Genomic DNA, 11,703 nt, shown 5'->3' with positions numbered 1-11,703 from the left:
GAACAAACCAAGTGAATCAAAACAACACCATAGATAAATGACTCTAGGAGCACTTTGGTAGCCATAACTTGGTGCTGTTTTGGTTTTGATGGTACTTCTGTTGATCTAGGTTCCTGGAAACACATCACACAGGAGCCAGCCTTAATTGAAAACTACAAACTGGTCAGAATATTGCTGGTTGAGTGAGCAAAGACAGTAGAGCCACACAAGGCACTGCTCTGGGTTCAGTTCAGGACTAACACTGCCCTCTACAGATGCACTTCTACCAGTACAGATACACATACTGTGTGTACAACACTGCAGTTTTAAAGGTAAGTGGGCAATTTATCTACATGCAAACCTTCATCTTATATATAACTATCAAGTCAGATTAATGCTTGGCCTATAAGGAACAGTTCAACCAAAAATACTACACACCTAAACTAATTGACTTGCACACATATGACAAAACAAAATTAAAAAAAAGTTCTCTCTGCATTTCTCCTATGCTCTATCTTGCTTTATAATCTAGCTTTAAGATAGATAGATAGACAGACACAGATAAAAGACAGACAGGCATCTAGTCAGATTTGTGAACAAATCTTCCAGAACCGTTTTGTGAATCGGATAAAGCAATACACTAAACAGATCTGACCCAAAAAGAACAATTCCTATATGAATCGGGTGGATGTCAAGATTTGCAGCAAAAACGTCCCCCTCGCGGAGAAGAAAGAAAAGAAAGTCATTAAGGTTGGAACGGACACAAGGCTGATTAAATAACGGCAACATTTTCAGATTTGGTTGAACTTATCCCTTTAACGTGAAGTGAACAGAACAAAACCTGTGTGTGTGCGTATGGATCCATCTCCATTTAGCTCGTCTTTGTATCTCATGCAGAGTTGAGTCACGTGCGGCGTGTTTATGTGTGGGAGAGAGAGAGAGAGAGAGAGAGAGAAATGGACCAGGAGCTAATTAGCTGTGCCAAGCCTGTGCACGAGTCCATCTCCATTAATAGAGAACATTAACCTGAGGGACAGTGAGTGCTCCTCAAGCCTGTTACATTTCCCAGTAACAATGTGACTCAATGTGTGCGCCTCTCTACCACTCAAATAGCAACATCGCACTGATGCGCTGATGCTAAAAGCACTAAGAAACAAGAAACATGACAAGCGCACCAGAAACCTGTCATGCTCATGACCGAGTCGCTAATGCCTTGACGGCCCCGTACATTTTACGGGCCAAGACCTTATTTGTTTAGGTCAGATGTGGTTGAGTAGTAAGAATAGCTAAACTTGAGCTGGAAATTGTAATGTTTTGAAATGTAACGCTTCATGTTATTTGCTGTATTATAGACGAAACGTGTGTGATAAATGCAGGCCGACTCGTACTTGATGGCAGCACTGAGCAGGAAGTTGAGCTGCGGCATCACAAGTGTGTCAGGAGAGGCCAAATAACGGTCAAACTGGACCTGTGTGTAAAACAAATAACACACTGTTAGACAAATCAGGAATGGAAAGAAAAACATGAACCTACTTTAAATGTTGCTGAATTTTGCAAACGTGACCACACCTTTAAAACCATTAGGTAGCACTATTCAGACTGGATTCGATTTGTTGATTTACAATTATTAACAAAGGATGTCTGTGATTTCACCTAAAAAAGTGGCAAAAGGGTCTGAAAAAAAGATTGTTAGACAGAAAAGCTGTGAAAACACTATGTAATTTGTTTCAGATGGTTTTCAATTCTTACTTCCTACTCGAACCTCCATAGGTTTGTAACAAATTTGCATAATGGGCTTCTTCACATCAAAAGGATGAGGACTCAAGCCCGAATTGATACGGTAAAATCAACGCCATCGTTACCATTCGTATCACTGTGTGTACAAGTGCTGAGGAAGATCAGATATGGTAAAGGGCACTTGGTTTCTAAAACAGGCTGTATCGTCGACCAATCAGAACAGACTGGGTCATTTGACCAATCAGAGAAGTCGCTTTGGATAATAGCGTCTGCTAAACACTGTAAAAAATTTGTAACACTCCCAAATCAAAAATTTCAAGTGACCGATAACATCTAAATTTTTCAATTGGCCCAAGTGAAATTCTGTAAATTAAATTTTATAATTTACAGAATTTTACTTGGGCCAATTGAAAAATTTAGATGTTATCGGTCACTTGAAATTTTTGATTTGGGAGGGTTAGAATTTTTTTACAGTGAATGAATAAACTGTAAATGTAATATAATGAGTAAGCTCTCAGAAAGGAGGGGTTTAGAGAGACTGAATACTTCACTGAACCGTTTAAGTCTAAGGATGTCAATTTACATAAATTCCCATAATCGATCGTTGTTTAAATTAACAATCAATAGTCCGATTAATTGTTGACCATAATCTCTTAAATCCGAAGCGGGGGGAGGGCTAAGATATCATGTTACTTAACCCCATGATAACTAACACAATATAGGTGTCGTTTTAAAGCTTAGAAGCTCAGCTTTACAGTGAATATAGGGAATATGATAATCACTTAAAGGTATAGCGGAGGATTTTCCCGAATTTTAGAAAAGAACCGCCCTCTCCACTTATTGAAAAAATGCACATGCGCAGCACTCTACCTGCTCCCGAGAGGGAACGCCTATTAAACGTGTGCACGAGAGAGCATGCACGAGCTAATCATAGCTTACATTAACTTTTACTAGCAGTGATTTTAAATGGATTTCTCCAAATAGCATGCCAAACTTTACCTGTCGAGTAGAAACTTCGCGACTGAGGCATCAGTGGGAAGCCCAACCTGTGTTTTGAGCGCACGCCATCGTGTGAATCGTGTGCACGAGCACGTACGACGGCCTTACATATCATACATACAAACATATCACCAGAAAGATTGACACTTAGGAGGACCAATAGTCTTGATGATCCACCCGGAAAAAGAAAATCCTCCGCTATACCTTTAACAAGTGCTTTTAAATTTGCTGACAAATTAAAAATACTCTATTTTCATAGCGTGAAAAAAAGAACTGCTTTGCATAAAAATGTGATCTGTAAAATCTGGACGGGGAAAGAAAACTGTGGAAGTATAATCTGAAGTTTCCACGAAAGCCTAGAGCATGTTTTGTGTCATCAGGCGGAGTTTTGCTGACAAATAAACGTGAATTTCTCAGTCCAGGTAACATGGAAAACGTTGTTAATTTATATACATTTCCGACATTGTAACAATACAAAGTGGGTTGAAAATCGACAAAGTGTTTTTGACCTTGGACGCATTTAAAACCTATTGAAGGAGACCTCCAAAACAACATTAGAAAACTTTAAAATAGCTTAATAGGGGCACTCTGATAAAGAAAGACAAACAGGCCTCACCATTGCTGTTTTTAAGGATGTGCTGTCCATGCCAGGGAGGTTGGCCAAGGGACCCTAAGAGGGAGAACACAGAAAAACATGAGAGAAGGATACACAACTACTTCCCTTCAGCTGTGTGAACTGAAACAGCCTGCGGCACAGATATAACACATAAACAAAGAGAAGGAATAGGTGCAACAGGACAGCTTGAAAACACATGAAGTGAGAGATTTCACATTTCAACCTAATTCGTAGCTGCTTTGTGACGCAGAGTTGAATAGATGGAAAATATGGCTGAGAAAAGAACATCTATTGACCATCTATTGTACAACGCAATTGAACAGCAACAGCACTTCGCTAGGTGTTGCATTATGAATTGACTTCTGATACACTTGTGTACCCAGAATCCTTTATGTTCACACGCTTGAAGAGATTATGGGTACGTTTATACAACAACGATATGCTTAAAATGGAGGAGTTTTCCGCGTACAGACGACACCATTGTCAAAACGATCCCCATTCACACGGATCCGCGAAAACGACTAAAAACCTTCCAGGCCATTAGATGGTGATGAAACACTATAGACTGAACACGTAATACGTCACATGACGTCATCGTCTTCAGAGATTCGCGTTTTTGTTGTTCAGACGGAGACCGTTTTCAAAAACCTGCACTTTGAAACCTGTTTTTAAAACTCAAACCCAAAACGCCGTTGTCGTGTAAACGAACGGCCAAAACGCATACAAAGTTTGGTGTCGTGCAAACCACTATGATTGCAGTGGACTCTAAAATTTGATTGGATGAGACCCGTTTAAAGTCGTTATAGAATAGCCAATTTACAGAAAGTTGTAAATGCACCGACTAAATATTATATGAATTATAATTAGTCGCTACAAACAACGCAGTTAAGATACGGGCGAAATCCAGTCACTTCAAGAGGAATCCACACAATTGGGAAACATTTACCCATGCAGGTTTCGCAACAAGTTCAAGTTTTTACGCGAATTTGCCGCGTTCACCAACAGAAAGCTCTGAGTTGTGCTTCAAACATTGCTACACTACTGACAGTAAACAATGGACCATTCAGATCATTCATCACAATGATTTTTTTTTTAAAACAATTAAGGAGGTTTTAGACATATGAATCCTTGTAATGCACAACCTCTCATGGCTGATATTATAAAACGGATGATTCTGAAGGTCTAGGTACTTCGCACCAACATGAACAGCGTACAAAGATTCATTATGAGTGTCAAACATCAACAGGATCTTAATACAGTCTAGTGGTCTTTTTCTAGCGTATACAATTTGTAGGTTGGTAATGTTTTTAAAATGATGCCATGGACATGAGACACAAAGTTGGCTTTTGAGGGCCTGGTTGATGAATAATGTCTGTTGTGGGCAGCAGGAGCCGTATAAAGCCGAGACAGGCCGTAATTACCAGCGTTGAGTGGACAGAGAAGACATTGAAGCAGTAGGCGAGACAGTTGTGTCCTGTGCTGTGGACAGCAGGTGTCCAGAGACGCTTAGTCACACGCCAGCCTTTTACGGGGGTGTGTGATGAGGACAGGCGTGGAAATGCCCAGACTGCACTGCTCTGCCAAGACCCACACACACCCGTGCTTACTTTCAATGCTTCTTGCTTTCTCGCCTGTCTTCTGTAATATAACACCTTGCTTTAAGTGCCGCAACATGTCCGAAAGAGTCGCCAAGTTCACTGGAAACTTTTTCACCTGACAATTACTCCGCTCAAACACCCATAAACGAGAGTAAGCATCAAAAGCTGTAGGAACTACATGAAAGGGCAACAGTTCTTGCTTTATAAGTCATGACGCATAAATTGCGATTCAGTGAGTCAGTAGCTGTTTCAAGTGATTCATTAAAAAGAACTGGATCATCATCAGTGCCAGTTCACTGGCGGAGGAATCGTCCGACTACGCTGGTCGCGCTGTGGGTTTCAAATTCTCTAAAACAAACGAGTCACAAGAGTCATTTTTTGAGAATCGGACTGCACTGGCAACGTTGTGTTTTTGATTCATTAAAAAGAACTGGATCATTCGTGCCAGTTCATTGGCAGAAGAATCATTCATTCTGGGATCTGACTACACTGGCCACTGTATAGCCCCTTTCACACAGAGATTCCGGAAAATACACGGATAAAGTGACCCGGGATTTGACCCGGGTTCATTTGATTTTGGTTCATTCACACTGCCAGTGATTTTCCGGAATCAGAGAGTGCGTTCACACACAACCCGTAAAAATCCTGTAAAGACACGTGACATCGACGTGATGTAATGTCTCAGCAGCGTCTTCAGTTTGCTTATGAAGCCTCACTTGTGCATTTTTTTCTCTGATTCGATAATAAACTTGCGCATTACGTACCGTTTCACAGCTGGCGAACGATCCCGGCTTCAGCGTCATCACTACGACACGGCATTATTACGGCTTTTGTTCACACAGCGCGCGTTCCGGGACTTTTTTTTTTACAGTCTATGGACTGAACACGGCAATGTTACTAGGTCCCCAACCCGGCATCGATCCCGGCATCAATCCCGGGTCATGTTTGCGTTCACACAGAAGGCGTTCTGGCAATTTGCCGGCAATTTCCCGGGTTCAAAGCGCTGTGTGAAAGGGGCTTAAGTTTCTGATTTGATAAAAAAAAAAAAGAGTCAGTGTCATAAGAGTCATTTTTTGAGATTCGGCCTACACCGGTAATGTTGTGTTTTTGATTCATTAAAAAGAACTGGATCATTTGTGTAAGTTAACTGGCTGAGGAATCATTCATTTGGTAATCTGGCAACACTGGTTATGCTGTATGTGTTTGATTCACTAAAATAAATCAAAAGAGTCATTTGAAAATGAGACTACACAAAACCTGGATCATTCATGCCAGTTCATTAGCAGAAGAATCAGAGTACACTGGTCACACTGTATTTATTTATTTATTTATTTTGTATTAATTAAAAAAAACGAGACATAAGAATCATTTGGACTACACCGGTCAAGCTGTACAGTTTTGATTCATTTAAAATAACTTGCTCATAGATGTCAATAGTTCAGGAATCGGACTACACTGGTTGCATAATAAATAAATAAATAAACAACAACAACTCATAAAAAGTTGTTGAGTTTGAGAATTGAGACCATTGGTTTGAGACTGTCGTATTTTTAATTTGCAACAAAGAAAAACAAAACCATCTGGAATGAGTTCCAAAAAATAACTGGTTCTGAACCGACTCATACGACATACTTCTGTGGCGCACAAAAGAAGAAACTTTGAAGAATAGTTGAGAAAGAGAGGAGCCAACAGTGGAATACTATAATGTTGTTGTTATTAGATCTGCAATACACCTTTATATAGTACACGATGTAAGCGTGCTTTCGGCTGTGCCAAGCCACATCATTAATGAACAACAACAAAACAAAAGGTAAACCATTTGCTTGGTCTAATCTGCAAATGCGCACACAGATGTTTACAGGTAATCGTGTTTACAGCATAAGCTTTATTTTTGTGTTCTTTTTCAATCTCAGGCCATTTCCTGCCATGTGATGAATTTGCCTGAACATCCCTGCTCTGTGATTTTATTAATGAGCCTCGAACCATAGAGTAACCATGGTAATACGGTCTAAAGGGATGGAATAGACAATAGAGATTTCAAATGTAAAATGAAAAGATAATAAGGAAGTAATGTGCGCTATTAGTGTGTGTGTGTGTGTGTGTGTGTGTGTGTGTGTGTGTGTTGGTGGTGATATAAAAGGGGAAACATGGGCCACAGATAGTGTTTTGCAATTTTTTATCTTAAAATTCCATACTTTTCCAGAGTTTTCAGACCTAATTTAACATCCAACTGTTAAAATAAACAACTGCCAGAATATCAGGGCCACATTTTTTTGTTCCGAACAGAAACACTTATTTAATATTACCTTTAACCGGTTAATAACGTTCTTTTATCATTCTGTATAATATTTTTATTTGTTTGGCAGTCAACCAATCATGGGTTCAAATATTACGGTCTATGCAAATGTGACATTGGACGTCGGTCCTTTTCTTAAAAAAGAAACTTTAAGAAACACAGTCTGTTTATCAGGTTAATCAGCTTTGAATATTCCATCAGATCTTAGAACTGAAACTTTCCTTTTTATACACTCATTTACCCTTGATGAGAAGCAAGAAACACTCAAAATGTTCAGGCTGCATTGAAAAGCATAAAAGCAGCACTAAATAACTGATAATAATCGTCAGTGAGCTGCTCTGTGAGGATAATTTCCTTAAAAGCTTTATTTCTGGGTCTTGTGAAGCTGCGTATAATTCGTATAATTCCTGTAACGCTGGGAAACTTCTGCAGTTGCAGAGCGGTCGACTGAGCAAAACGGAGAGGGGGAGAGTTTTGGGGATTTTTGCACGGTTCAAAGTGTGATCCAAGAAGAGGAGCTGTTCCTTACTCAAATCCTGAGCGGCTTTCACACGAGTTCTCACCTGCTCTGCGCTGTGCTGCTGGACACAGCTGTAGATGTGGCTCAGTGCGGCTCTGGTCAGCACGAACGTCGCCTGCTCGTTGATCAGAGTGTCCAAGTGAGCCTCAATCTACAGCAAGTGACCAATAAAAATAACTTAATAATCGCTTTCATTTAGAACTCAGTTTGACCCATTTATCATTTTAAATTGTCTTATAATTTCCATGTGTAACACACCTGAAATTCCAGCATTTCCAAGCGTTTATCGGTGAACTCGAAGAGCGCCAGTGTGGTCTTCATCATGTAGAGGGAGTTGACCATGTAGGTGGCCATATCCGCTGTGCCCAGGTTACTGGCTGATACCGTGCAGAGCTGCAGCAACGGGTCAAGGATGCAGGACAACACCTGCGAACCAGCGTAAAAAGAGAAAAAACTAACTCGTGACCTCTGTTTGACATAAACATAACCAGTGCTGGGGAAAGTTACTGTTAAAAGTAATGTATAACAATATTGCATTACTCCCTAAAAAAGTAACTAAGTGCATTACTTAGTTACTTTTTATGGAAAGTAATGCATTACGTTACTTTTGCATTACTTTTTTTGTAATGAAAAAGTTTTATAATAACAAAAAAAAAACTAAAAAGTTCTATTTTGGCAAATGTAAAGGCCCTTTCACACCAAAAGTGAACTGAATAAGACTCAGGCTGAAGGGAATGTAAACTGATGCTTAAAGTCGTTTTTGCTAATTAGTATGGTTGAATTGGATCGTGAAAGGTCAACAGTTAAGGCACTGGTTAATAAAGTGAGATTAAATACATAAAATAAATGCGTGAAAAAAAGTTATCTGATTACGTGAAATAATTACGTAAAGTTATCTGATAACGTAAAGTAATCTAATTACATAAAGTAATCTGATAATGTAAAGTAATCTGATAACGTAATCTAATTACATAAAGTAATCTGATAGCGTAAAGTAATCTAATTACATAAAGTAATCTGATAATGTAAAGTAATCTGATAACGTAAGCTAATTACATAAAGTAATCTGATAACGTAAAGTAATCTAATTACATAAAGTAATCTGATAACGTAAAGTAATCTAATTACATAAAGTAATCTGATAACAAAGTAATCTGATTACGTAACTCGCGTTACTTGTAATGCGGTACCCTCAACACTAAACATAAGTACAGCATGCATATTTGGAAAAGTGTATAATATTACTGAAATGCATAAACACAAATATAATAAGACAACCGATTCATTTATTGAATGAAACGATAATAAAAAATATATATGCTTTACAATGTTTCACTTCTACAAAACCACTTGATAAATGTTGAATAATACATAAATACAAGTTAACAAAACACAAAAAAACTAAACAAAACGGGGAGTATTTATTTCTGACAACCACATTCCAGTCACTAAAAGGTGGAAACACACTGGATTCCTCCACAAAACAAGAAACAAAAAGTCACCTGTGCAAAGTCAGCCTGTCGGGCATCAAGAGGCAGAACTGATGAATCATGGGAGGCCAAAACCTCTCTGAGGAGCGAAAGAGTCTGAGTGAGGGAGGCAGTGGGACCCAGATCAGGAGGAGGAAGCTCTACCTGAGGAAACATTTAAGTAGTAATATATTGTAGGTTTCATGGGTTTTATACTTTTTTCAACACAAGTTTTAATTTAATGACTTGAAAAGTGACACATGGTGCACCCATCAAGTACTAATATTTCCCTCACACCACATTTTGACTTTAAGTTCACAAAAATATCACAATGAATTTTAAATAAATAAAAAGTTTATAAAAAAAAAAAAACCATGAGATGGACATTAAAACCACTGTGTATGAAGTGCATTTTTAATATCTTCTTAAATGAATTCATAGGTTCAGACACAAAAAGATGAGCATCATGTCATTGACCCACAGACAAAACATTCAGAGTTGTAGACTCTGTACATTCAGACTTTTAATAGCAGTATTTACCGCTCTAACTCATGTCCAATACCCTCAAACTCAAGCCAGGCATGTCTGACAGTGAGACTGACACCTCTGAAGGCTGACTAATAAACACCCTGCTACGCGAACACTACCTAGGGCTCTGCTGCCTCTAATATAGCTTATTAGCTTGGGCTGGTGTTCCTGGCACCGAGAGACGCCAGGGTGCGATACGTAACGTCCTAAGCCTGATTAGATTAGCAGGCTGCTAAGGCCATAATTCTCTCAGAAGTGTGGAGAGGAGGCCATCTTGCTCTTGCTATTGATCCACTTATCAATGAAGTGTTTTTTTTTTTTTTTTCAAAGTAGCCTGTTCATGTTCAAGGATATTTGGGGGCTAATTTAAAATCCTTGGTGTGAGAATGCTGTTTTTCAGCCTGGCAAAAACACCATCCAACTGATGAATGACCGTAAGGCACATTTGTTGTGTCAATCACTATCGATGGATAGGATGCTGTGTTAGCGCGCCACAATGCAAGGGTGTTCTGGGTTGTTTTAGCCAGTTTTTGGAAGTGTTTTTATTGACCATTAAGGTGTTATTATTTACTGGTTTACTAGCATGATTGAGTAAATGATGGCAGAATTTTCATATCTTTTCAGATATATGAAAATGGGAACACCAGACCACAAGAAGAGAGATTTGATGAATTTGAAATGTGTACAGTAAGTGTTATTTTAGTATCATTTATATATGATTATAGTATTTATCAATACTTTGAATTAGCTTATATTTTCAGTGTTCGTTTTAGGTTAAGTTTAAGAAATTTTGTTGTGTGCTTTTGTCATTTTTATTAGTTTGAGTTTTTTGTAAATATTTCAATGTTGGTTTATTTTTGTTTCAGTATTAGTGATTTAATACTACAACTTAAACTTATTTCAGTTAGCTGCAAAAGCAAAAGGTTTAATTTTCATTAAAAATGTTACGTTTAAGCTTTTCCATCTAATATTTCCATTTTATTTTATTTTATTTCAGCATTATTTCAACCTCGTAACTATTCTTAACTCTTTGCCGCCATTGACGGAATTTACAGACTTTCCTTGTGCTTTCACTGTTATACAGTAGGGGGCGCTATGACATCTTCTAAATGAGTACAGAATCTCTGGATCAAAACACATGCGAAAAAGAAGCAGAAACATGCGATAGCATATGTAAGCAGATGCATATGTAAAATAACGCTATCATCGACATTAAAAGGCATATAAATCAAAACTGCTTAACGTTATCGAAAGAAATGTCGACCCAGGACGAGGTATAGGACTGTGAAGCGTTGGGGGTGCGCTCGATCTACTCCATCTATGAGTAAAGATCATCGTTCTGAATCTGATCCAGACTTATTAGTCTTTGACAAAAACACAATTTTCTCAGCTTTTTGTTCAAAATGTTGCTTTTTTATGAAACTTGAATGCATTAAGCTAGAATAAAACGTTTGAAATAAAGCAAAGGGTATATTTTGAAATATTGCATGTTCAGATATTCCTACACCAAAATATTCTGGTTTTGGAAGTTTTGTAAAAAAGAACAAAAATGCTGACGCTGGCTGTCAACTTTTTTTTTAAACGCTGATGGGGAAAGAGTTAAAATTTCACATTATAATTGACAAGCAGGGTTGGGTACCATTCACATTTTAACCTGAAATTCGGTGCCGGTACCCAACGGTACCTTTTTTCGGTACTTTAGGCATGTTTACCTCAATAACTGTAAAGAAACTAAGTCATTTGTAGAAGTGTTATTGACATTATGCCAGAGCTGCCTTGGTCGCTGTCTGCCATTGTCTGTGATGCTTGAATATTAATAAAAACAACCATTTTAATAATAAAAAAATAAAAATTCTATGAAATGTTTTGTTGTGAATTTGTTTTTTTGTTGTGAAAGACATAAAACATTAATTTAACTGATATTTGATATGAAATAAAACTGAGCTTTATACTGTTAAAAT

At 38.1% G+C, this 11,703-nt stretch overlaps 1 protein-coding gene across 1 annotated transcript in view; it reads right to left on the bottom strand.

Annotated features, from left to right (window-relative positions):
• The window catches only part of cog6 (component of oligomeric golgi complex 6), a 53,467-nt gene that overhangs the window by 6,338 nt on the left and 35,426 nt on the right, over nucleotides 1-11,703 (bottom strand). Inside the window, exons 14-18 of the mRNA XM_084419238.1 lie at nucleotides 9,248-9,379; nucleotides 8,004-8,171; nucleotides 7,789-7,896; nucleotides 3,332-3,385; nucleotides 1,368-1,447 (exon numbers count right to left, since the gene is read on the bottom strand). Of these exons, the coding sequence (XP_084275364.1) occupies nucleotides 1,368-1,447; nucleotides 3,332-3,385; nucleotides 7,789-7,896; nucleotides 8,004-8,171; nucleotides 9,248-9,379 (542 nt within the window). The remainder of the gene's footprint in view (nucleotides 1-1,367; nucleotides 1,448-3,331; nucleotides 3,386-7,788; nucleotides 7,897-8,003; nucleotides 8,172-9,247; nucleotides 9,380-11,703) is intronic.

Source organism: Rutilus rutilus (genome assembly GCF_951802725.1).
Source record: "Rutilus rutilus genome assembly, chromosome: 9".
NCBI classification, from domain to species: domain Eukaryota; kingdom Metazoa; phylum Chordata; class Actinopteri; order Cypriniformes; family Leuciscidae; genus Rutilus; species Rutilus rutilus.
This window is presented reverse-complemented; position numbering and strand designations above follow the sequence as displayed.